The sequence below is a fragment of the Dama dama genome, chromosome 4 (genome assembly GCF_033118175.1).
Source record: "Dama dama isolate Ldn47 chromosome 4, ASM3311817v1, whole genome shotgun sequence".
Classification (NCBI taxonomy): domain Eukaryota; kingdom Metazoa; phylum Chordata; class Mammalia; order Artiodactyla; family Cervidae; genus Dama; species Dama dama.
In genome coordinates, this window is record NC_083684.1 from 67,760,671 (window position 1) to 67,787,778 (window position 27,108).

Below are 27,108 nucleotides of genomic sequence, written 5' to 3' on the forward strand. Positions count from 1 at the left end.
ATGTCTTCTCAGTGTTAATTAACAACAGTATCAAACACTTGGAAGCTCATGACTCTCATACCTTCCTCTCTCTTATCAATTACATTCATTCCATCACCAGTTTTATTTAGAATGGCCATCCTCACAGGCTTCCCTGATGGCTCAAGATGGTAAAGAATCTGCCTGCAATGAGTCAGACCTGGGTTCAATCCCCAGGTCGGGAAGATCCCCTGGAGAAGGGCATGGCAACCCACTCCAGTATTCTTGCCTGGAGAATCTGAAGGACAGGAGCCTGGTGGGCTACAGGCCATGAGGTTGCAAAGAGACAGACACAACTGAGAGACTAACACTTTCATCCTCACAAAGCTTGAATATAGATGGTAGACTAGGCAAAAAAAAGTCATAAACACGTATACTCTTTAAATGAATTTCTTATCCACACAATGTAAAGAACCCTGAAGGAAATGCAAAATAATCAAGGTGAAAACCAGGACAGAACACTTAAGATACCTGACAAATATTCTCAATGAGAGCTCTGTGACTCCAAGCACACCCCATCCTAAGTGACTGTGATCAACATTTGAAATGCCTCCCTAAGCTTTCCTCTTGTTTCTCAGTGGGTGTTACTAAAAGTAGAGGTTTGCTTTTTGTTTTTCAAATGTAAAATTATCATTACACAGATTCACATTCACAGGGATTCTTGCAGTTTCTAAAGTGTTCTCCCAGACTCATTTTTTTTTTCCAGTTGGCAGATTCATTTATTCAGGGAATATTTTCAAAAGTCTGTGATCATCCAAGCACTGGGGACACAGCTCTGAACAAAATAGAAAATGTCCTTCCCTCATCAAGGTTGCATTCTCATTTTGGAAACATGATAAATAAGCAAAGGAGCTTATAATATCGGCTAATTATGCATACATACCATGTACTCCAGACACAGCATGGATGTGAAAGTCAAAAATTATAATTTTTTTTCAAATGTGCACAAACTTTGACACTTTCTGAAATTTATTCATGTGTTCATGCTCATTTATTTATTTTTTTTTGATTGGACGAAAATTGTTTTACAACGTTAGATCAGTTTCTGCCATACAACAACGTGAATCAGTCATAACTGTACCATTTTATTTATTTCCTGTATTTCTTTTGGCCTCATCACATGGCGTGTGGGATCTTGGTTTCCTGACCAATGATTAAACCCATGCCCCCTGCATTGGAAGTGTGGAGTCTTAACCACTGGACCATCAGGGAAGTTCCATGGCATTGCTATTTTAGAAAGCTGGATGGAGGAAGTGTCCTTGAGGATGCATGATTCAGTGAAATCAGGAAAAAAAGCAATTAAAAGAACTGGAAAATTCTGGACAAGTAGACCTACTGTGTATTGTGTCTGTATCATTACAACTCTCAAAACTTTGCTCTATTTCTTTTCCATAGCCTGCGATGTTCTAGGGCTTCTCTGATGGCCCAACAATAAAGAAGCTGCTTGCAACATGGGAGTCACAGAAGACACAGGTTCGATCCCTGGGTCAGGAAGAGCCCCTGGAGATGGGCATGGCATCCCACTCAAGCATTCTTGTATGGAGAATCACATGGACAGAGAAGCCTGGTGGGCTACATGTGTCCCAAGTGTTGCAGAGTTGGACACAACTGAAGGGAGGACTTAGCACGCATGTGATGTTCTAGCATAACTGCTTACTTGATTGGTTTTGAAGGCCATGCTGAGTATCGCCTATACTCAGCGGTGTCCAACTCTCTGTGTGACCCTTTGGACACAGTGTAGCCCACCAGGCTTCTCTGTCCATGGGATTCTCCAGACAAGAATCCTAGAGTGGGTTGCCTTTTCCTTCTCTAGAGGATCTTCCCGACTCAGGCATCAAAGCCAGGTCTCCTGCATTGGCAGGCAGATTCTTTACCATTGAACCACCAGGGAAGCCCAGATATATTAAGTGATGTCTAATAAGTCTCAGCTGTCGAACGCACAGGTAAGGTCTTCTAAAGTGTTTCAACTAGTCTGGAAATAGTCCTCCCTTCCCCCCACTTTTTCTTCTCAACTTCAGCACAAAGCAGTAACTTTACATTAAATTGTAGGAATCCTTTTAATAAACACGATTATCACCCATTCACCTCCAGGCTGTACCTCATTGTTGAGGAAAGAACTCTGTACATAAAAAGATTTCAAAAACTGTTGAGGATCTTTTTTTTTTTTTAAAAAGCTATTCTTACTGGTATGCAGACCAGCCAGATAAAGGTACGAATTGGGCGGGGAGGGTGGAGAGACCAGGTGATTGTAATGACAACAAGGTCTAGTGATTTGTAAATGAAGAGCTTTCAATTCTGCAGGAAGAATGTTTGACTTAGCAAACATTTTTTCCATTAGTCTCCCCCAGCCACCCCAGGCTATCAAATCTTTGGAATTTTTGAATCAAAAAAAAAAAGTGGCTCAGCAAAGAGGAAAGGTAAAAAAAAAAAAAAAAAAGAATGTTCCAGCAATGTAGGAGACCCAGGTTCAACCCCTGGTTTGGGAAGATCCCCTGGAGAAGGAAATGGCAATCCACCACAGTATTCTTGCCTGGAGAATTCCCATGGACAGCAAAGTCTGGCAGGCTACATTCCGTGGGGTTGCAGTGTCGGACTGGACTGAGTGACTAACACCTTCAAAGAGGAAAGATATTAACTTGAGACTTAAGGTTCATTAATAGTTAATAAAATCAAGTATACATCAATAAAACTTTAATAGTTAACAAATCAATTGTACATCAATAAAGCTGGGAGAAAATTGGGAAAAGGTAGCTAATAAACATATTAACTTGAGGTTTTAGTGGGCATGTTGGTGGTGGTTTAGTTGCTAAGTCATGTCTGATTCTTGCAACCGGTTCCTCTGTCCATGGCATTTTCCAGGCTAGAATACCAGAGTGGGTTGCCATTTCCTTCTCCACAGGATTGATTTAAAATCAACTTTGAATGGAAGTCTTTGTTTCACGTTTCTTAAAGTCAATTGCATTAATAGAATTTTTCACCCTTAAGAACAAATGCTTCCTGCATTTTTACTAAGTTCGGGCCTCAGGGCTGATTTGGGGGTGGGGGGATATAGGTGAATAAGACAAACCACTGTTCCCTGGGAGCTGAGCTCAAAGGACAACTGTGACAAGTAATTGAACTGGTGGCTAGTGATTACACAAAGAAAAATGCTAAGCCCTTGAAATGTGAGAGACACAAAAGGGTCGGCCCTCAACGTGCTCCATGAGGGTGAAGGGCAGGAAGAAAAAGCTGTCAGTGGCAGAGAAAATAAGGTGATGAAAAGGACCTTGCTGGGTTTGGGGACATAGCAGAGAGTCCAGGTGGAGAGGAGTGGCGAGGTTAGATCTGGGTGGAAACCAATGTGTCCATTTTTACCAAAGTTGCTCTCAAAAATCCACATTTTAGGAAATTCCTTGATGTTCCAGTGGTTAGGACTCAATGCTTTCACTGCCACGGGCCCAGGTTTGATACCTGGTTGGGAAACTAAGATTCCACAAGCCTGTCAGGGTGGCCAAAAAAAAAAAGAAAAAGCTCATTGTAAAAGAAAAAACAGGAAATATTTTAAAATGCTCATTCTAACACATTGCAAACCAATTATTTGCCAATAAAATAAAAAATTTAATTAAAAATGCTCATTATAGCACTATTAATAAATTATCCTAAATTTGTAAAAATTGAAAATGTCTAACATTAGGGGCTTAATGAAATTAGGCTAAAGATATACTCTGTACTGCCATTAAGCATTAAGGCACATGTATTTATTTTTTTTTTACCATTTTATTTATATATTTTCTGAACTTCATCCAACCATCTTAAGCAAGCCCCATGGACTTGTTACTCCTTGTCCAGGATTTCTTATAGGGAGAATACTCAGACCTCAATAATACACATAAATTTAGTAAAACTGCACATTTTAAAAAGATACTGAAAATATTTTGAGAAATTGTAATATTCATAGTTGTTAAAAAAAAAAAACGTTTAAAATACCTTTTAATAGGGTGTTGGATTTAAAGAACTCAGAAGTGATCCCTACATCAATGGTTTATATGAATATGCAGAGATTCAGAGGAGATAATATGAACAGAATTCGATGTGTTGTTTGTTTTTTCTGTCCATCACCCTTCCTCTAGGTCTCAGTCTCTCAGCTTCGACACTATTCACCTTGTAAAGCGCTGTACATAGTTTAGAATGTTTGCCAAGACCCCTGGCGTTCTCCACAAAAGGTTGAAGGTACTCCATTGCCTTCCCCAGTTGTGACAATCAAATGTGTCTCCAAACTTTGCCAGATGTCCCCTGGGGAGGAAAAAAACACCCTCAGTCAAAAACCACTGCCCTGGACTATAAAATCCATGGTTTTATTCACCCCAAACACCCCAGACACTAGCAAGCATGCCTTCGGGTGTCTTATGTGCTCAACAAATAATTGCTAAATAGTAAATAGTTGAATGAATAACCGAGTCCCCAGAAGGTACAGTTATGTTCTTGGGGGTACTTCTATGCATTTTCCTAGTTTGTTTATGATTTGTTTGTTCCGGTGGTCTAAACAATGAAGGAGTCAACGGTTAAAAAAAAAAAAAAAAAATATTGGAGGGTGGGTCTGACTCAGAATGGGGCAGGGTGGATCTGGGTGGAGACCTGTGGAGGGGAGTGGTCTTCCCCTCAAAGGCTGGGTCTTTGGCTTATATAAGAGGTCGGCGGGTCTGAGACCTGACTCCCTGGCGAAAGAAGCAATGAGATTCTGCATCATGTGAGTATCACCTGGACATTCTTTTCCTTAAGTTGTTCACCCGTTTCTCTTTCCAGGTGCTCTTCTATTTTCAATGTTTTCCTGCTTTCAGTATTATGAAATTGCACTGGGTTGCTACCTCTTTCCGAAGCTACCTTTTTTCATTTAAACTGCCCTTGTGTATTCTAATAGGATTTTTCATTTTTTTTTTTTTTTTCTCAACCAGAAGGCATGGAGGATATTACCAAGTTGAGATCGAACCCACGTCTCCTGCATTGAAAGTACAAAAGGCATAATCACCGAGAATCCCACTCCCGGCCCGCCCAGCCCAGTGTCTTCTCAGGTCGCAGAACTTTTTGTGTTCCCAGTTACTATATTGTTTGGCCAGTGACATTTGGGAGGCGTTTTCTTGCCTCATTTCTGCCCAAATTGAGGCAACATTTTCACTTCTACCCGCACGACGTGGTATGAGGGGCCTTAGTTCCCAACCAGGGATTGAACCTTCACCGCCTCCGTGCTTCCAGTGCAGAGGACTGTTAGGAAGTCCAAGGAAAAGTCAATTCTAACTTCGGCATGCAGCGACTTCTCACCAACCTGCATGGCACTTAACTCTCCTTAACTGAATTTTTACTCGTATGGGAATAGCGGAGGGGGGGTGAACACGAGCTTCATAATTGGTTAACTTTTGCCTCTTCCCCTTTCCGTGGTTTGGGATTAAGGTGGGGTTAGTGCTAACCCTTTCAAGCGTTCTGTCTTCTAAATCCGTCATTTGGTGATTCGTCCCACAACTTCTCAGCCTGTGGTACTCAAACTGTGGGGGCACTTCCGTTTTACGAGGGGAAGTGCCGCCATGTTTTGAGTGTTACCGGTTGAGAGAGTAACTTCCACTTGGTGAAATCGTGTCTGCTCCTTGCCATTCCTTTTTAAAACTCAATAGTATGAGTCTTTGGTCGAGCTGTCTCCTGTGAATACACATTAACATAAGTATTAACTGGCGGCCTGGTAATGAATGGGGAGGTTGTCTATAAAGTGTCCTTATCTTAATGTTAACATTGTCTCGGCACCAATGACTTTTACAGAGATCACTAAACTTCCAGTAACCCAGACCGGGATGCTCAAAATGGGGGTTCTTGCCGATTCGTGACTGGAAAGTGCTCCCATTTCGAGCGTCCCTGCGTGGGAAAACCATCTAATGGTTGGCATCTGCGGTATCTGCTCGCGTTTACCGACTTCATTACCGACTCCCTTAGGTTTGTCTTAAATCGAGATTCTGTCAGCAACCAACGCCTTCTGTTCAATGATGGGTTTTACTTCCAATTCCAGGACTTGTCTAATCTGCAGTGTTGCTCCATTAAAAGCTCTGCCTATTGTAATATTTCAACAATCATTAAAAGCTCTGCCTATTTCACTAATCAGAACATTGGTTTTAAATGTTAATAAAACAGTATTTTGTGTGCTGTTAGTCACTTTATTTCCAAAGGTGGTCCTTGGGGCACTATGGGAAGTTTCTGGGGGGTTGCCAGAAAGTGGGTCTATCTTGGTGGGGCCATTAACATAATGGGGCCTTTGTGTGAACTGGGTAAGGCCGTCTTTAAAATGTAAGGGGTTCAGGTTTAATCCCTAGTGAGGATCCTAGATCCTGCATGTTGCTCAGGATTAATGAAGCCATGGAGGTAGTTTCTAGGGCTTTAGCAATCTCATTCCCTGGGTTGGGGACTAACCACAAAAGTCTTGTCCAGAAACTAGTTTGGGGACCAGGGACTAGTTATGTGGGAGACAGTTTACCATGGGAGTGGGGGCATGGTTCATGTGAGTCAAAGGGGAGCCACAAATGAAGCTTTGCCTCTCACCCTGTGTAACCATCCCTCTAGCCAGGGTGGAGCATCTTTAGGGGTGGCTGCCATGGTCTCATTTTCAAGTTTTGGCTAGTAGCACTTGGGGTATAAAATACCATTGAAGGTTAAAAAGGGAATTTGTAGCTTTCTGACAAGCTGCACAGATTGGCAGTGTTACAAGTGCACAAATGGTGTTAATTTAGGGCTTACCTGGTGGCTCAGGGGTAGAAGAATCTGCCTACAGTAGCAATTATCCGGTGACCCGACTGCTAATTCAGGAGACAGATGTGGGTTTAGTCCCTAGAGGTTGGGAAGGTCCCCTGGAGAAGGAGATGGTAACCCACTCAGTAATCTTCCCTGGAAAACAGACAGGCGTCTTTTGGGGTTCCAAAAGAGCCAGACACAACTTAGCAGTTATGCAGTCTGGGCTTTCCAAGTGCACCAGCCCTGAGCACTTGTGAGGGATGGGAGGGGGAATTAGGATGGGGAACACATGTAAATCCACGGCTGATCCATGTCTATGACAAAGACCACTATAATGTAAACTAATTAGCCTCCAACTAATAAAAATGAAAAAGTCTGGGTGTTTAACACTCGATGTTAAGAATTAACATATAAGTTTTTTCAGAAGTTCAAGTGGCTGAACTATGACCTTAAAATCAATGGGCTAGCAGTCTTGCCAAGATCCTTAACCTATAGGTGAATGTGAAAGGTTACTTCCCAGGGCTCTGCTTAGAATTGGATTTGGAGATAAAGCTTCATGTAAGTTGTCTTGGTAATAATTGGGTAATTCTGAAATCTAAAATAGAGTTGATATGATTACTGGTGTGTAGTAATGGTGATTTCACAATTTTTGGCGGGAAATCCCGGCCATTACAATCGGGACATCCCATCTTTGAGAAGTTGTGCTCTGTAGCCCTCCCCAAGCCACTTCAGCCACTGAACCTTGAGTGTCCAGTAAATCCTGGGAGTCCTGTGTTGCTAGTTTTAAACTAAGGCTTACCCAGTGGCTCATCAGTAAAGAATCCACCTGCAATGCTGGAGGTGCAGTTCTGACTACAAAGCCAGAAAACTCATGCCTTTACCTTAAGGTGTAGTCTCAGCTTTTAAGCCCACAGATTCCATTAGCCTTCAGCTTTCTGACAGCCTGTACGTGTGCTGAGTCCCTTCAGTCATATCTCACTCTTTGTGACCCCATCCAAGCTCCTCTGTCCCTGGGATTCTCCGGGAAAGAATACTGTTGCCATGCCCTCCTCCAGGGGATCTTCCTGACCCAGGGATCAAACCCTCTCCTCCATTGGCAGGCGGGTTCTTTACTACTGGCGCCACCTGGGAAGCCCTTACGACAGCCTAGGGATTTCTGTAAGTGGATCAGGTTACCCCTAGTTCAGTCAGCCTTAAAAAGTCTGCTCACGAGTTTAGGGTTGCCAGAGGGAAAGGGCGGGGGGAAGGGGTAGTTTGGGATGGATAATATACTGCTTTATTTAAGATGGATAACCAACAAGCAGCATCAAGCTCCTTATCAGGACCTCTTGTTGTGAGAAGTCAGGCAATCAGACCTGGCGGAGGTGGATGATTATGGTCAACAGTTCCCTAACACTTTGTCATGGGAACTGTCAGTGTATTTTTATTTTCTACGATGTTTATAGCAGGACTTCACAAGATGCCAACAAATCTCCCCAGTCCAGTGGCCTGTGACAATGCTGGGTGTCTTGGGAAGGCAGAGGTTGGAGGGGGAGGCTGGCAAAAATCACCCTCAGTTGAGAGCTTCTGTTCTAGAATCATCTGGGATCCTGCCCTGGATTCTCTCCATAGCACCAACTCTCCAAACTAATATTCCACTCTCTTGCACAGGGATCGCACAGACCCCAAGCAGCAAAGATTATCCTGCAGAGGATCTTGTCTCTTGAGGAAGAGACAGAGATCATCGTTGATTCATGGGTCCTGGATGGTCCTCTTCTGTCCTGACTTTCAGTGAAGAACCAGCAACTTCAGCCACTCAGCAGCCAATGTCCAAGTAAGGTTTTGTCACTCGAAGTGCCGCCAAACTTCGGTGGGTCATTTTATTCAGGTCCATGCCAAACAGCCTGAGGACACAAGATGGGAAATATTCCAGGCCACTTTGGTGGCATTCAGTCTCATCCTGCTTGGTTAAAATATGCTAATTCCATTAAGTAGTTCTTCATTGTAAATCAAATCCTATTGGGAGATAAGCTTGCTCTAAGCTACGCCCCATTTTTAAGACCCTAGCCTGTGTTAACAAATTTGTAATCATTTTACAAGAGGGCTTCTGGTGGCTCAAACAGTAAAGAATATGCCCGCAGTGCGGGAGACCCGGGTTCGATCCCCGGGTGGGGAAGACCCCTGGAGGAGGAAATGGCAATCCACTCCAGTATTCTTGCCTGGAGAATCCCATGGACGGAGGAGCCTGGCGGGCTACAGTCCATGAGGTCACCGAGTCGGACACGACTGAGCACACTGACTATCCTGACCCCAAGCCCCGGGTCCCGTCTCCTCCAGAGGCAAGGACCATCTCTCACCAGAGGACTCGGAGCTTGCAGCCTGGGTGGCTCAGCCTCTCGCATAGCAGCCTGACACCTGTGTTCCCCAGGGTGTTGTTGGTCAGATAAAGGTCTGTGAGGGTCTGGTTGATGCCCAGGGTGGAGGAAATATCCTCACACGCTTTGCCTGTGAGGCTGCAGCCGTCGAGCCTGTGGAAGACGAGAAGTGGTTGAAGCAATATGGGCAGTTCCTGTTGGAAAGTGTCAGCTTCTCAGGGAATCAGGGTGATGTTTTTAGGGATCAGTTTAAGAGAAAAGTAGACTAGAACCAGAGCAGTCCAGGTTAAGGCCGATGTGGTGAGGGAAAGCATTTCATCAAGGCATTTAAAGACACTCCCCTTTGCTGTACAGTAGGAACTAACATGATGTTGTAAAGCAACTATACTCTGCTAAAAATTTAAGGTTTTAATTTTTATTTTTAATTTTTGGTTGTGCTGTGTTTTCGTTGCTGTGTGGGCTTTGGTTGTGGTGAGTGGGGGCTATTCCCTAGTTGCGGTGCTCGGGCTTCTCATTGCGGTGGCTTCTCTTGTTGCAGAGCTTGGGCTTCAGCAGGTTCAGCTCATGGGCCCAGTAGCTGTGGCACTTGGGCTTAGTTGGTCCCTGACATGTGAGGACTTCCTGGACCAGGAATCGAACCCATGTCTCCTGCACTGGCAGGCAGACTCTTTACCACTGAGCCACCACTGAAGCCCCCAAATTAATTTTTTAAAACAAAAGAAGAAAGGGGAAAAAAAAAAAAAAGACTTCTCAATTCACAGCTCCATCTATAATGGATATCCTGATTCTGCAGCCAAGAATTTCTCCTTCTGGTAATTCTATCCCAATTTCTCATTGAAACCCCCATCTCAGGGATTAATGTCTACAAGCTCTAGAAGTAGATATAGGGTCCAGGCCTAAGCTGGTTGGTTTCCTTGTCCCCAGCCACCACGAGTGGTTCCTTCTGGGCACAGGATCCATCCAAACTGAGTGAATCAGAATCACACTTTCCCTAGAGATTTTTTTGTTCAGAACTTGCACCTGAAAAGAAGTCATCTATAGAGCTGCAGGCATTTTGCCACCATGTATTGGATCAAAGTTAACCTTAATGCAGAATGGAGTCAATACAGCAATAAGTAGAGAAGATAATGGAGATCAAATATCTGAATGCCTAGATCAAGCCATACCTGAAACCTACACTTCCAGTTACACAACTTGATCAATGTTCTCCCCCACCTTTTTTTTTTTTTTAAGAAGCCAGCATGATTTGGGCTGCTTCCTGCCCCACCCAACACTATGCCATCTGATTTTCTCTGGTTTCTATTTTGTCCAGTTGTGTTTCTTTCCTGTATTCCATGCTGTTACAGTAAAAATAGGTAGCATTATTGAAGTGTTGTTGTAGCTGGGATGTTAGATGGAAATATTTTCATCTTTGGCTGAGGCTGTGAGGCAATATGTGCCTCCAAACAAGGTATAAGGCAGCAGTTCAGGACTTGAAATGGAAGAGAAAGACCCAGGTGGGTGACGTATAATCACCCACCTCACAGCCACAGAAGGGTCAGGAGTAGGACATATGGTGAGAGCTGGGGAGGGGATTGTGGAAAGAGCTTGACCCAGAACATTCCATGTCAGGAGCACCTCCTCTGGGGTCCCCATGAGAACACACATACAATCCCCATGAGAGAGGTATCATTTGGACACCTGCCAGACTGGGAGGGCGTGGTACTGACATCCCAGAGGGAACCTAGCTGCACCAATGAAGGGAGAGATGGGGCTTCCTTGGTGGTCCAGAGGTTAAGAATCCATCTGCCAATTCAAGAGACATGGGTTAGACTCCTGGTCCGGGAAAACCCCACATGCTGAGGAGCAACTAAGCCTATGAGCCACAGCTATAGGCTTATAGCTGCTGTAGAGCCTGTGCTCTCCCAAAAAAGAAGCTACTGCAATGAGAAGCCCGTGCACTTCAGCTAGAGAAAGCCCTCTCGCAGCAACCAAGACCCAGTGTGGCCAAAAATAAATAAATAAAAGGAAGACATGCTGTCCCTAAGCCCTCATCTTTGTTTCCAGTTACCCAGGGCCCCAGATAAGCAAGAGAGTCATGAAGGGAAAAAAATTAAAAATAGATAAGCCCTGGACTTCCCTGGTGTGTTCCAGTGGTTAAGAATCTGCTAGCCCATGGAGGGAGCACAGGTTCGATCCCTGGTCCAGGAAGATCATACACGCCAGGGAGCAACCACAATTACTGAGTCAGCGCTCTAGAGCCGGTGAGTCACAGCTACTGAAGCCTGCCTGCCTAGAGCCTCTAAGAGATTCTTGACTATCTGAGCCACCAGCACAGATTCATAAGAAGAGAAGCCAAGGCAGTGAGAAGCCCTTGCCCCACAACAAAGAGTAGCCCCTGCTCGCTGCAACCAGAGAAAAGCAGTAAAGACCCATCACAGCCAAAAATAAGTTAATTAACTAATATAATAAATTAAAATAGACACAGCCTCCTCTCATTCTAAGTCTTTTGGGAGGAAGGGATGGGCTGGTGTTGGGAGAAAGGGGAAGGAAGAACTGTTCATTAACACTTGACTGAAGTTTATTCTGGACCAGACTGAATTTTTAAAAAATTATTTATTATTTATTTGACTGCATCTGGTCTTAGTTGAGGCATGTGGGATCTAGTTCCCTGACCAGGCATTGAACTCAGGCCCCCTGCAATGGGAGTGAGGACCCTTAGACACTGGACCACCTGGGAAGCCCCAGATTGAATTTTTACTACGTAAAGGTTACCAGAAAGCTATAAATCTGCCCAAGTAAATGCTCAGAGAAAAGGGGAGTTTTACAGAATGTGTTTAGAAGCAATGACTGGATGGAAAAATTTAGCCTCTTCTGTTTGTATTCCAGAGGACTGAATTACTCTGCAACTCGTTCACACAGCTTTTCTTTCCACCTCTGAGCATCTCATATCTTCCAGAGAGATGGAGGGATGGAAGGATAACGATCCAATAGAAAAAAGACAAGGACAGGAAAACCCTCGGTGCCCCCCACCCTGCCCCTGCCAGGGGCCAGCATCACACCCAGCAGCCCTGCCTCCCAGCCACTCACCAGAGTTTCTGGAGTCTGCAGGAGGGGTGTCGCAGCCCCTCACACAGCAAGGACATGCCACGGTCCCCCAGGTCATTAAAGCTCAGGTCCAGCTCCCGAAGGTGGGGGCTGAGCCCCAGCACAGCAGAGAGACTCTCACAGGCTGCAGAGCTGAGCCGGCAGATGCCGAGCCTGGGAAGACATTAAGCACAGGAGAGAGCTGCCTCATTCCTTCTGAAATTTTTTGGGGGAAAGAGAGGGGTTGGATCTTAGTTCCTCCACCAGGGATTGAACCCCTGTCCTCGGCAGTGAAAGCAGGGAGTCCTAACCACTGGACCACCAGGAAATTCCCAGATGTCTTCAGTTTAATGGGGTTGAAAATGCTACTGTATTAACTAGTGAATATTATGCAAAAGAAGCAGACTCACAGATACAGGAACAAACTAGTGTTTACAGGTGGGGAGAGGGGATGGGGGAGGGGCAAGATGGAATTGACAGTCCTGCTGCTTTTTTTTTTTTTTTGCCCCACCCAGCAGCCTCTGGGATCTTAGTTCCCCAACCAAGGATTGAACCCCAGCCCCCAGCAATGAAAGTGCAAAGTCCTAACCACTGGACCGCCAGGGAATTCCCCATTTTATTTATTTTTTTAATTTGCTTTTTCATCTGTTCCATCATTTCAAAATATAGTCTCTGAGCCAGAACTTATGCTAGTCATTGGAACATGTTGCCACAATGTGTTGTTCATGCACTTCTGGAATACAACACACACACACACATTTTGACAAGTGACACTGAGGAGAAAAATAAGGTCAAATAGGATCCTAAAAGTAATCTTATCTAGGGGTTGGAGAAGGTGTGCATGAAGAAGCAGCATTTGCTTTGGATCCTAACAGATGAAACAGGTATTATCAGGGTGGAAAAAAGGAGAAATCAGAGCAGAAGTGCATCTCAGGGGGACTTCCCTGGTGGTCCAGTGGCTAAGACTCCAGGCTACCAATGCAGGGGGCCTGGGTTTGATCCCTAGTCAGGAAACTAGATTCCACATGCTACAGCTAAGAGTTTGCATGCCACAACTAAAAATCCTGCATGCTGCAAGTAAGACCCTGGGGGCAGCTAAATAAATCAATAATAAATAAAATAAATATTAAAAGAAAAAAAAAACGAGTGCATTCCAGGAAGAAGGAACTGCTTGTGCAAAGGCCCTGTGGCAGAAAAGCCTTTGACAGGAGGCTGATAGAACTAGAGGTTAGAGAGGAGGGGAGGGAGACAGCCCCACTGAGCCCAGGCAGGAGGGCAGGAATCGTGACTTTGGACTCCTAGGACAGTGAGGAAAGCGGGGACTCACCGGAGGGTCTGGAGTTTGCACTGGGGGTGCTTGAGGCCCTCACAGAGCAGCAGCACCCCGGGGTCCCCCAGGTCATTCAGGCTTAGGTCCAGCTCCACCAGGCTCTGGTTCACGCAGAGGGTGGATGCCAGGTCTTCACATGCAGCACCAGTGAGGAGGCAGATCTTCAACCTGCAGAAAATCCAGTTCGGCGTGTGCTCGGGAGGGTTTCCTGTACAATGCTGATGCTATCCTCCCTGCCCCCAGTCTTTTCAAAAAATTTTATTACAGTAGACTTGATTTACAATGTTCTGTTAATACCTGCTGTGTAGCAAAGTGATTCATCTTCATATTCTTTTCCGTTAGGGTTTATCACAGGATATTGGGTATAGTTCCCCGAGCTGTACAGTAGGACCTTATTGTTTATCCATTCAGTTTTTAACAGTTAGCATCTGCTAACCCCAAACCCCCAGCCCTTCCCTCCTCCACCCTGCCTTCCCATTAGCAACCACAAGTCTGTTCTCTGCAACAGTGAATGTTTCTGTTTCATAGATAAGTTCACTTGGGTCGTATTTTACATTCCAAGTGTAAGTGATACCATTTGTCTTTCTCTTTCTGACTTGACTTCACTTAGTATGATAATCTCTAGGTCCATCCATATTGCTGCAAATGCCTGCCCCCAATCTTAAAACTAATGTCTTCAAATAAACTTGTTTGAAATATGGCCAAAGGCCTAAATAGACATTTCTCCAAATAAGACATATAAATGGCCACAAATCACGTGAAAAAAAAAAATGTTCAACATTATTAATCATTAGGAAAACACAAGTCAAAAGCACAGTGAGATATCACCTCATACCCGCTTGGATAGACATTATCCAAAAAACAGAAAACAACAGATGTTAGTGAGGATGTGGAGAAATTGGAACCACTTTGCACTGTTGGTGGAAATGTAAAATGGTGCAGTGGCTACGGAAAATAGTATGGTGGTTCCTCAAAAAATTAAAAATAACTGTGTGTGTGTGTGTGTGTGTGTGTGTGTGTGTGTGTGTGTGTGTGTGTGTGTTCAGTTGTGATCGACTCTTTGCAAACCCATGAACCCGCCAAGCTCCTCTGTCCACGAGTAGGTTGCCATTCCCTTCTTCTGGGGATATTTCCCACCTGGGGTTTGAACCTGGGTCTCCTGCATTGCAGGCAGATTCTTTACCCTCTGAGCCACAGAGAAGCCCATATGAGGTCCCTAGAGGAGTCAGATTCACAGAGACACCGGGAGAACTCACCACAAAATCCGCAGCCTACAGACTGGGTGCCTCAAACCTTGACACAGGAGCCTCAGGCCCGCGTCTTCCAGTGCATTTCCTGTCAGGTCCAGCTCCAGCAGATGGCGACTGGTGCTGAGCACAGAGGCCAGCTCCCGGCAGGCCCCGGCCTCCAGCTGACACTTCCTCAACCTTGGGAGGAAAGAGAAGTGTTGAAGAGGGTGCCATCTTGCCTTTCTGTATCTTCACGGTTCCTGCCCTGGCCCATCGAATCAGCTGACATGCTTCCCTGGCGGCTCAATGGAAAAGAACCGGCCTGCCAATGCAAGAGACGTGGGTTCAATCCCTGGGTCAGGAAGAACCCCTGGAGGAGGAAATGGTGACCCACTCCAGTATTCTTTCCTGGGTCCTAGGAAACCCCATGACAGAGGAACCTGACGGGCTATAGTCCATGGGGTTTCAAAAGAGTTGGACACAAACCTACAATTGTCCCTAAAGTTACAGAAACAAACAGGATTTTGTCATTTCCAGAAAGGAGAATCCTGTCTATTAAGACAAATGAGTAAGTATGATCCAGTATAGGTGGTCTCTGGAGAAGGAAGTGGCAACCCACTCGGGTACTTTTGCCTGGAAAATTCCATGGATGGGGGAGCCTGGTAGGCTACAGTCCATGGGGTCGCAAAGAGTTGGACACGACTGAGAGACTTCACTTTCTTTATTTCTATCGTTCTTTTTGGAGAAGGAAATGGCTACCCACTCCACTGTTTTTGCCTGGAGAATCCCATGGACGGAGGGGCCTGGTGGCCTATGGGGTTGCAGAGAGTCGGACACGCCTAAGAAACTAACACACACACACACATAGGAGGTCTCATGGAGGCAGTGTACACAGAGTAATAGCTCAGAGCAGGGTCTCTAGGGTTCAACAACCTGTTCCCCACCCCCCATACTTTGACCTCAAGGGAGTTTTTTTGTTTTGCTTTTTGGGTTTCTTGCTTGTTTGTTTGTTTAGCTGCACCTCATGGTGGCTTGTGGGACCTTAGTTCTCACACCAGGGATTGAACCCTGACCCTTGGCAGCGAGAGGACGGAGTCCTAACCACTGAACCATCAGGGAATTCCCTCAAGCGCGTTTTCATCAGGTCTCAGCTTTCTGTTACATGTGCCACCATGTCTCAAGTCACTGACTAAAATAAGGATAATAACTGTGCTGGCCTCAGAGGGTTGTTGTGAGGATTACATAATTTATTAAAAGCAGTGGGTGTAGAACCAGCCTGAAACATGGTCAGTGCTCCGTCAGTGTGAGTTACTGTTTGTTGAACATCCCGGTGGAGGGACCTCCTCACCCAGCTTTGGCAAATGGTGTGCAGTGAGGGAAGGCTCTCTGGGAGGATTTGAGCTGGTTCTTGAAGGGTAAGTAGAAGTTGATTTGGAGGAGTAAGATGAGGGGCAGTGAGATAATAGTAAAAAATACACACACACACACACACACACACACACACAGATCTCTGCACTGGCTCCTGGCACAGAGTTCCTAAATCTCTAATTTCCTAAGTGATATAACAAAAACAAAAACATGGGACTTCCCTGGTGGTCCAGTGGTTAAGGATCTGCCTTGCAGTGCAGGGGACCCAGGTTCCAGGCAATGAAGCCTTACTCTGATGCCATCTCCAGGTAGAAAGTGCTAGAACCAAGTTAAACTCCAGGACACCCAGTTGGCGTCACATGCTTTGGTGTGGGGATAACTCCACACATAAAAGTGTCAGAAGTAGAGTGTTGGGGGACTTCCCTGAAGGTCCAATGGTTAAGAGTTTACCTTCCAACTAGCGGGGTTTGGGTTTGATCCCTGGTCGGGGAACTAAGATCCCACAGGCCTTGTGGCCAAAAAACCAAAAATACAAAGTAAAAGCAATATTGTAACTAATTCAATAAAGAGTTTAGAAATGGTCCACATTAAAAAAAAAAAAGAAAGTTTTTAAAATATGGGGAAAAAAATGGAGTGTTCTTATGAGTAGTAATGAAGACATAGAGGGGGAAGGCAGGGTGATTTTTTAAAAACAGTGGAACTGCAGAAAAAGGAAGTTGCACAAGAAAAGGATCTTTGCGCAGAGACCCCTAGGGTTCTGACTACTCAGGATGTGGTCAATAAATAGGGTGTGGGTTCTGGGTGGGCAGGTGGCCCCAGGGACTCCTCACCATGTGGAAGTGAGTGGGGTCAGAAGAGGCCAGAAACAGGTTCTCCAAAATGCAAAAAGTCCAGGGCGGGACGTCTCAGGTCAAAGGTCTAAGGGCAGTTCTAATTTGAGCTCAGTGGTAAAGAATGTGCCTGCCAAGCAGGAGATGCGAGTTTGAACCCTGGGTGGGGAAGACCCCCTGGAGGAGGAAATGGCAGCCCACTCCAGTATTCTTGTCTGGAGAATTCCACAAAGAGAGGAGCCTGGCGGGCTACAGTCCACGGGGTGGCAAAGAGTCAGACACGACTGAAGTGACTCAGCACACTTGCACAAAGTGCAAAGTCTGGGGAGGGGTGGCATCTCAGCTCACGGGTCTAAGGGCAGCCGTGGTGTGAGGTAGGGGTTTGGGGGTCGGCATTTGGGGAGATGCTTCAAGCCCCGGGACACGACCAGCTTGTCCCAGGAGGTCACACAGCTGAAGGACATGTTCCCGGGGGGGACACTCACTGCACCACCTGCAGCCTGCATTTGGGGTGTCGGAGCCCCTGGCAAAGCAGCTGCATGCTCGGCAGCCCCAGGTCATTGCCACTGAGGTCCATCCTCAGTAAGTGCTTGTTGGCGATCAGCGCGGTCGTCAGGTCCCCGCAGACAGAGCTGGAAACTCGGCATCTCTTCAACCTGGGACGGAAAGAAGAAAAGAGCCTGGTGATTTCATTTGGGATTGTTTTGTAAAGGGGCTTCTCAGGTGGCACCAGTGGTCAAGAACCCGCCTGCCAACGCAGTAGATGTAAGAGATGCAGATTCGATCCCTGGGTCGGGAAGATCCCCCGGAGGAGGGCATGGCAGCCCACTCCAGTATTCCTGCCTGGAGAATCCCACGGGCAGAGGAGCCTGGTGGGCTGTAGTCCGCGGGGTCACAAAGAGTCAGACACAACTGAGCGATTAAGCACGCACAGTTGATTTACAATGTTGTGTTAGTTTCAGGTATACATCAAGGCAAGGTGATTCAGCTATACTGAATATATACATATATAAAATATATATGAGTACATCTGTGTATACATATATATATTTCAGATTTTTTTCCTTTATAGGTTATTACAAAATATTGAGTAGAGTTCTTTGTTCTCTACCATAGATCCTTGTTGGTTGTCTATTTTATATATGAGCTTTCCTGGTGGCTCAGAGGTAAAGAACCCACCTGACAATGCAGGGGATGTGGGTTCAATCCCTGGGTTGGGAAGATCCCCTGGAGAAGGCAATGGCCACCCACTCCAGTATTCTTGCCAAGACTACAGTCCATGGGATTGCAAAGAGTGGGACCCGACTCAGCGACTAAACAACAACAACAAAGTGTGTATATTTTAATCTCAACCCTCTAATTTATTCCTCCTCTCCCCAGTCTTTCTTCTTTTCTCCATCATTACAAGAAGGCAATTAAGTTAAAGTGAGGTCATTAAGGTGGATCCTAGTCCAATATGACTGGTGTCCTTATATGGAAAGGAGATTAGGACAGAGACACAGAGGAAAGACCATGTGAGGACACAGGGAGAAGGTGGCCGTCTGCAAGGCAAGGAGAGAGGCCTCAGAGGAAACCAAGCCTGCTGACATGTTGATCTGGAACTTCCAGCCTCCACAACTTTGAGAAAATCAAAGTCCATCATTTCAGTCATCCAGCCTGTGGGGCTTTGTTATGGGAGCCCAAGCAAACATCATCCTATGATTTTTTGGGTTTTTTTGGCCACACCTCGCGGCTTGCAGGATTTTAGCTCCCCAACCAGGGATTAAACCCGTGCCCCCAGCAGTAGAAGCTGGAAGTCTTAACCACTGGACCACCAGGGAAGTCCCACCCTATGCTCTTTCTGACGGAGCCCCTTGAGATGGAATGGTAGGGTCCCCAGAAGCTCACAGACCAGCCTGGACTCACCTCAGGTTCTGCAGTCTGCAGTTGGGGTGTCTGAGTCCTTGACATAGCAGCTTCACCCCCCGGCTTCCCAGGGCATTGCTGTGCAAAGCCAGCTCCACCAGGCTGGGGTTGGTGCTGAGGGCAGCAGCCAGCTGCTCGCTGTAGATGTCGGGTAAAACGTGCCTCTCGGGGCTGCAGGAAAGACAGATGGGACCGTCGATTTACGGAGATGTTTGGCCTTTGCATGTGTGCTCATCCCTCAGTCATCTCCCACTCTTTGCCCGCCAAGTTCCTCTGTCCATGGAATTTCCCAGTAAGAAGACTGGAGTGGGTTAGCATTTCCTTCTCCTGGGCACTTTCCCAGCCCAGGGCTCGAACCCACGTCTCCTGTGTCTCCTGCATTGGCAGGTGGGTTCTTTACCACTGAGCCCGAGGGCTTCCCAGGCGGTGCTAGTGGTAAGGAACCCACTTGCCAATACAAGAGACACAGGAGACGTGGGTTCGATCCCTGGGTCGGGAAGATCCCCTGGAGGAAGGCACACAAAGAGTCGGACACGACTGAAGTGACCTAGGACACACGCACGCACCAGGGAAGCTCTATATTTGAATATGGACTGAGTATTAGAAGATATTAAGGAATTGTGCTTTTTGGTTGTTGTTTTTTGCTATGCTGATTGATTCCTGTATTGAACCCAGGCCCTTCGCAGTGACAGCGGGAAGCTCTAACCACTGGAAAGTGAAAGTGAATGTGAAGTCGCTCATTCATGTCTGACTGTTTGCGACTCCATGGACTGTAGCCCACCAGGTTCCTCCGTCCATGGGATTTTCCAGGCAAGAGTACTGGAGTGGGTTGCCATTTCCTTCTCCAGGGGATCCTCCTGACCCAGGGATTGAACCTGGGTCTCCCGCATTGTAGGCAGACACTTTACTGCCTGAGCCACTAGGGAAGTCCCCTAACCACTGGACCACCAGGAAATTCCCAGGTATTATTAATTTTGTTAGGAATGATGATGCCATGGTGAGGGAAGGGGGCACAGGTTCAATCCCTGGTTGAGGAAATAGGATCCCACAAGCCTAGCAGGAACAATCCCCCCATAAAATTTTTTGAGGAAAAAAAAAAAAAGCAAGACAGGTAACAATAGATGAAGCACATTTGGCAAAATGTTGCTAACTGGTCATATATATATATTCATCTATCTATATATACTGTGTATATTTGAAATATTCCATTATAACTTTTTTTTTTTGAAAAGCATTAGCAAGCAACTCAGAGAGGGCAGAAAACCATACAGCTCTGCTCATTGTTGATTGAGTTACTATCACGGAGCTCTTTAAATTTATTGGTTTATTTATTTTGGCCGTGCCATGCAGCATGGGAGATCTAAGTTCCAACCAAGGATTGAAACTGCGCCCCCTGCAGCAGAAGCAGGGAGTCTTAACCACTGGACCACCAGGGGAAGCCCCAGGGAGCTCTTTAAAGCCTTTCATCTACTTGTGGTTCTCAAGTGTGGTCCCCAGGCCAGCAGCATCACTTGCTCTTCCGGTCTTCATTGTCTTTCAGTAAAGTTCGGGTGTTTCCCCCCCGCCGCTACGCTGTCTTTTTTTTTTTTGCCTTCTTTTTTTTTTTTTTTCCAATTTATTTTTATTAGTTGGAGGCTCTTATGTCAATTTAATTCTTAGGCCCAGCCAGAGACCCTAAGAAGGAAGAGGATTCTTCTTCCCCTGCAGTTCCAAAGCTGATGAAATCATTGTGAGACCGCACAAACTATTATTCCATCAGTTTTCCCACATATTTGCCTTTCCACAGCTTGCCTCAGCTTACTCTCAAAACCCTTTTCTTTTGTCTTGTCACAGCCCTAAAGACCTATTGTTCTTTTGTTAAGACTGTACATAAATCCAAATTCATTTTGCTTAAAATTTACTTTTAATTGGAGGATAACTGCTTGCAACATTGCGTTACTTTCTGCCGCACACCAACATGAATCAGCCATAGGTATACGTATGTCCCCTCCCTCTTGAGCCTCTCTCCCGTCTCCCCCCATCCCACCCCTCTAGGTGGTCACAGAGCACCAGGTGGAGCTCCCTGAGTGAAGCACAAACTCCCACCGGCTGTCTAATTTACATATGGCAAGGTAATTTACATATGGCAAGGTACAATTTACATATGGCAAGGCATATGTTTCCATGATACTCCCTCAATTCCTCCCACCCTCTCCTTCCCCCACTGTGTCCACAAGTCTGTTCTCTTTGTCTGCCTGTGTCTCCATTGCTGCTCTGCAAATAGGTTCATCAGTCCCATCTCTCTAGATTCCAAATATATATATAAATATGCATAAGCCCAAATTCTAAGGAGCCCTTTGGGTTAGTTACTTCTGGGTCCATCCACATGTAAGTGGGAATGAACCTGCCAATAAACTTTTTTTTTTTTTTTTAGCTTGTGAATCTGTCTTTTGTAAGTCTAATTTATAAGCCCCCAGTTTCACAACCTAAGAGAGGAGAAGGAAAAAGAATGTATCCTTTCCACTCCACTTACCTTGAAATCCTTGCTTCTAAGGTGACTCCTCAGGGAACTCAAACCAAAACAAAGTCTTAGCCAAACACACACACAAACAATGTCACTTGCTCAGAGTTTCCTTCACTGACCACTTCCTTTCATGTTGCCCTTGCGCCTCCAAGTCACTGTTATATAATATTACCCGTTTTTTTTCCTCATAATAGTTAGCTCTGTTTGCAACTACCTTAATCATCAATTTCATTTCATTTGCCTATTTCTTTTTTTTTTCATTTGCCTATTTCTTTATTTACTATTCTTTGTCTATTTTCCTTCTCCATTGGATGTTTGCTCTATTAGGGGCACTGGCTGCCTTATTCATACTGTCTTCAATCTATAAAAAAAAAAAAAATGCCCAGCAACAAGGACCTACTTACTGTATAGCACAGGGAACTATACTCAGTATCTTGTAATAACTTATAATGGAAAAGAATCTGAAAAAGAATATACTTTATATGTATATTTCATACATTGTATGAATATACTGAGGGACTGAGTCACTTTGCTGTACATCTGAAACTAACATAGCATTGTCAATCAACTACACCTCAATGTGAAAAAAATTTTTAAGAAAAAAAAGACCATATAGTAAGTTTAGAAAATCACTGGGAATTCTCTGGAGGTCTAGCGCTTAGGACTGTGTGCCATCACTGCCAGGGGCCCAGGTTCCATCCCTGGTCAGGGAACTAAGATCTCCTAAGCCTGTCAGGGCAAGGACAAGGAAAAAAAACCTGAAAAAAAAGGGAGTGCGCCGTCCACAGATATAAAGCCCTGGATAATATATGTTGACTGGATACATTCTCCTTGACATGGGCCACTATTTAGTCCCAATAAGTATTGCTTAGGGCTTCCCTGGTGGCTCAGTGGTAAAGAATCCACCTGCCAATGCGTGAGACCTGGGTTCCGTCCATGGGTCGGGAAGATCCCCTGAAACAGGGCATGGTGACCCACTCCAGTATTCTTGCCTGGAGAATCCCATGGACCGAGGAGCCTGGCGGGCTACTATCCATGGGGTCGCAAAGTGTTGGACACAACTGAGCAACCGTTAGTGTTTTTGTTCTTGTTGTTTAAGAACAAGAAAACAACCTGGGCACTGTTGACACTTTGGAGCCAAATCATTCTTAGTGATGGAGGCTGTCCTGTGCATTGTAGGATATTTTTGCAGCATCCCTGACCTCCACCCACTAGATCCTAGCATCTGTCCAATCTCCCCTAACTGTGACAGTGAAATCCTCTGCATTTTGCCAAATAACTCCTAGGATGGAGGAAAAAGTCACCGGCTTTGAGAACATGAACATGGCTAAGGGCATGAACTCGGGGAGTGAGCCCCAGCAAATACTTACGATGACGTTGCCAGGGGCCAGCTCACCCCGTCCTCTCCATCGGCTTGGTAGGCAGCCCCGAAGAGCTGAAGCACCTCGGCGTTCCTGCAGCTCTTCACACAAAAGGAGGACACCATGTGCTCCATCTTGGTGGTGATGTTGTTGACCACGACCACCTGGAAGGGGCTGAGGGCTTGTTGGATGAATTCCTCCTCCTGAAGCTCGTACAGGCAGCCGAAGACCTCCAGGGCGCCCCGCTTCAGGGTGGACCCCTCGCTCAGCGCCTTGCGGCGGATCCACTCGAGCAGCTCGGTCTTGACGCCAGGCGAGACCTTCCAGCCCAGCGTCTTCTCCAGGTAGCTCCTGGTCTCCTCGTTCAGGAGTCCAAACAGGAAACGGACCGTGAGGGCTAAGAAGCTCCTCTCGGAGAAGGCGTACTCGGTCAGCAACTTGCTGAGGTCCGGCTCGGGGCCGGACCCGCTCGCTCCATCATCCAAGACGTAGTGCATGGCCGCGAAGAACTCCTGGAAACTCAGGTGGATGAAACTGTAGAGTGTCTCGCAGTTGATGTCCTTCTGGAAGATGTTCATGTTGAGGAAGGAAGAGACGTCGGCCGCGTTCAGGCCGTGCTCCCGGAGGTCGCGCTCCGCAAAGAGGATCTTCTGTTCCCAGAGGCCGTGGGCCGCCAGGGCACACAGCCCCCTCCGGTTGGGCGGGGACGGCAGGGTGGGGGTCCCCGGCTTGGGTTGCATCAGACTCAGGAGGTAGAGCAGGTACACGGCCGTCGTGGTCCTCGACCTCCGTCTTAAGAGCCCCCCGCCCTCCAGCTGCTGCTTGAGGCAGGTGCAGACCACCCAGCACACCATGGGGACAAAGCATAGAGTGAAGAGGGGCTCGTCGTCTCTCACGAAGCTGAACACCTGGCCGGCCTGCTCCCCGTCGTGGAAATACCTGTGGAAGTACTCCTTGCGCTCGGCCTCGGAGAAGCCCAGGATCGCCACATGCCTGGGATGCTCGAGTGAACGCTGGAGCTTGGCCAGAGCGGTGGGCCGCGTGGTGATGAGCAAAGACAGCTCGGGCAGGAGCTTCTTACGAATCAGACTGCCCAGGAGGACCTCCGCGGGCACTTTCTTCTCCCAGCAGAGGCACCAGGTGCCCTGCGGGTCGTGGAAGGAGGGTCTGAGCTCGTCAAAGCCGTCCATGATGACGAGGAGACGCTCAGGCACGCGGACGAGCTCTCGGAGAGGCGCGCAGGGCTCGGGCCAGCAGCCGGCCAGGAGGTCTCGCGCGCTGCGCTCCGCGGTGCCCAGGTTCATCTCCCGGCAGTTGATGTAGCAGACGTAGTCGAATCTGTCTTGGAAGAGCTTCCCGTCGGCCCAGTCGAGCATCACTTTGTGGGCCAGCATGGATTTGCCCATGCCCGCCGCGCCCTGCAGAACCACGGTGCGCGGGGGCTCTGGGCGCTCTTCATCCGGCTCGAAGAGGGCCTCTATCTGGATGAGGCTGGCCGGCTGGCCGGCGGTCCCCGCATGTCCCCGGCCGGTGTCCAAGAGCTTCTGCTGGGCCCCCCTGGGGCTGGAGTGTTCCTTCGCCAGGAGGAGCCGCGTGTACCGGTGGCTGAGGTTGACGCACTCCCCCAGGCGCGCGTTGCGATCTTCCATGAGCCGGAATTTCCTGCGGACGTAGTCCCGGTAGGTTTCCTGGGGATCTAACGGAGATAAATGAAGGACCGTGAAAGATAAATTGGTCAGCAGCCTTTAATGAAAGCATGCATTAATGCAAACCATGGTCTAGTGAACTATCTGCTTTGCTATGACCTTGGAAGTCTTTTCTAGATGGAACCTGGGAACTTTGGTACTTTGGTACAACAACACAGATCTTGCCTCCTTGTGGAAAGCAGAAGCATCAACATGGGAACTATTCTTTTTTTTTTTTTTTTTTTTTTAATTTAACTTCCCAGGTGGCTCAGATGGTAAAGAATCCACCTGCAATGCGGGAGACCTGGGTTCGATCCTTGGGTTGGGGAGATCCCCTGGAGAAGTGGATAGCTACCCACTCCAGTATTCTGGCCTGGAGAATTCCATGGACAGAGGAGCCTGGTGGGCTACAGTTCATAGGGTCACAAAGAGTCAGACACACCTGAGCGACTTTCACACTTCACTGTTAATAGGTGGCCCAGTGGTAAAGAATCTGCCTGCCAGTGCAGGAGATGCGGGTTCAGTCTCTGGCTTGGGAAGGTTCCCTGGAGAAGGAAATGGCAACCCACTCCAATATTCTTGCCTGGGAAATAGGATAAGGGGCAGAGGACCCTGGGGGGCTGCAGGCCATGGAGTCTGGAAAGAGTCAGACATGACTGGGCACACCTGCACGGATAGTTGATTTATTTTACAATGTGGTACCAATCTCTGCTGTGCAGTGACATGACTCACTTGTACACATATAGACATTCTTTTTCTAAATATTCTTTTCCATTATGATTTATCACGGGATATTGAATATACTTCACTGTGGTACAGTAAGACCTTGTTGTTTATCCATCCTATATAGAATAGTCTGTATCAGCTAATCCAAAACTAGTCCTTCCCTCCCCCACCCTCCTTGGGAATTAGGAATCTGTTCTCTAGGTCTGTGAGTCTGCTTTGTGGATAGGTTCACTTGCGCCATATTTTAGATTCTCCACGTAAGTGATATCACATGGTATTTGTCTTTCTGACTTCACCTAGTACGATAATCTCTAGTTGCATCTATGTTGCTGCAAATGGCATGATTTCATTCTTTCTCATGGCTGAATGGCATTCCTGCTTCTTCAGGCTGGAATGGATAAAGAAGACGTGATATATATATATATACCTTTATCCATTCAACTGTCGATGGACATTTAGGTCATTCCCATGTCTTGGCTATTGTGAATAGTGCTGCTGTGGGCAAAGGGGTGCAAGTATCTTTTTGAATTAGAGTTTTGTTTGGGTATATGCCCCAGAGTGGGATTGCTGGATCGTACGGTAATTCTAGTTTTCTGAGGACCCCCCTTGCTGTTTTCCATAGTGGCTGCACCAGCCACATGGCTTGTGGCTCACCTTTTCTTGGAGCGGCAGGCAAGACTTCCAGAGAACATGCTGACTCGCTGCCCAGTGAGGGTGCGCCGCCAGGTGGAGCGTCTGGAAGAGAAATTTCGCCAGATCAGCTGGCATGTATCTGACTAGCCCTCCACGACATTAACTTCCATTACATCAAACTGTCTACATGATAATAAGTCACTGCCCAGGTGGGTATCGATCATAGTAATTGGCACCTCCATCCATCTGATTAACCCCTCACCCAGGGAGTTCTGAGTCAGCTTGGATTCCTCCTCCCCTTCAGCCCCAGACCACAAACTAGCATTCTTTGAAATACCTTTTATACATGCATACCTAGCATATTTTTTGATTCAATACTTATTTATTGAACATCTATTCTTTCATGGACTCCAAAATATATATGTGTTAAGCACTTAGTATGAAAACTGGGGTTTCCAAGCCAGCCAGGGTGACTGAGGATGACGAGCAGGGGGAGGGAGAAAATGAGTAGAGGAATCACAGAAAAGATAGTGCCTTCCGGGTTCTGACGGACGAATAGGAGTTTCCCAGGAGCAGAAAACAGAGGGAGGTACTCCAGGCAGCTCAAACGAAGGCCAGGGGGATGGGCTAGAGGTGGTTCTTGGGAGCCCAGCGATCATCAGGAAGGAGAAGGGGGGATCTTCCCCAGTGGTCCAGTGATTAAGAATCTGCCTTCCAATGCAAGGGGCACAGGTTCAACCCCCGGTGGGGGAACTAAGATTTCACAGGCCTCCAGGCAACTAGAGTGAGAAACTGACATGCTACAAGAAGGACCCCACATGCCACAATTAAGACCAGGTGCAGCCAAATTAATTAATTAATTTTAAAACAGGAAGCAGCAGAAAAATCTTGAAAAAAACACAGCAAAACAAAAACACAAAAGAAGGGAATTGGTGGGTGGCAGCCTTAGCCCAGGCCGTCATCCTTACCCCTCCCTAGGTCCTCTCTCTGGCCTCTTTCCCACAGGTCCTTCCTGTTGATCCGCTGAAAGACGCCGAGGGTCAGCAGCCAGGCCTCCCGCGGCCCGAAATGAGCCGCCAGCAGCTGAGCCATTTCCAGGGGACCCGCCGGTTCCATCCGCCCCCAGGGGATCTTGCCCTCCCCCATTTCTGTCGCAGTCCCCAGGTATAACTTGAACTTCTTCAGCTCTGTGGCCTCCAGTTCCTCCAAGTAGGTGCAGAGGCGACCCAGGTCACTCCTGAGCGGGGTTGGGGACATGGGCGCGCCGTGGGCCCTCCGGGAGAGAGGCTGGAGGGGTGTTTCTATACCCAGGAGGAGCGTGTCCACATGCCCTGCACTGATCACCGCTGGCAGAGA

The 27,108-nt window shown here is 46.9% G+C and overlaps 1 protein-coding gene across 7 annotated transcripts; it reads right to left on the minus strand.

Annotated features, from left to right (window-relative positions):
• Nucleotides 1-2,756: 2,756 nt before the first annotated feature.
• Nucleotides 2,757-27,108, minus strand: NLRP12 (NLR family pyrin domain containing 12). Of its 7 annotated transcripts, none has more exons than XR_009692518.1 (11): nucleotides 26,721-27,108; nucleotides 25,774-25,854; nucleotides 22,718-24,404; nucleotides 18,845-19,015; nucleotides 17,425-17,595; nucleotides 14,769-14,939; nucleotides 13,510-13,680; nucleotides 12,186-12,356; nucleotides 9,099-9,269; nucleotides 3,985-4,290; nucleotides 2,757-3,496 (listed from the first exon to the last, which is right to left on the minus strand). XR_009692518.1 is itself a non-coding variant. In XM_061140173.1 (10 exons), the coding sequence occupies exons 1-10, from the start codon at nucleotides 27,007-27,009 to the stop codon at nucleotides 4,155-4,157; spliced, it is 3,219 nt and encodes a 1,072-aa protein (XP_060996156.1). In that variant the 5' UTR covers nucleotides 27,010-27,108; the 3' UTR covers nucleotides 3,818-4,154. The 7 variants fall into 7 exon arrangements, 3 of the variants coding, with proteins under 3 accessions (XP_060996156.1, XP_060996158.1, XP_060996157.1); XR_009692519.1 differs by lacking the exon at nucleotides 2,757-3,496 and adding an exon at nucleotides 6,769-8,645 and having other exon boundaries at nucleotides 4,156-5,685; XR_009692521.1 differs by lacking the exon at nucleotides 2,757-3,496 and adding an exon at nucleotides 6,769-8,645 and having other exon boundaries at nucleotides 4,172-4,290.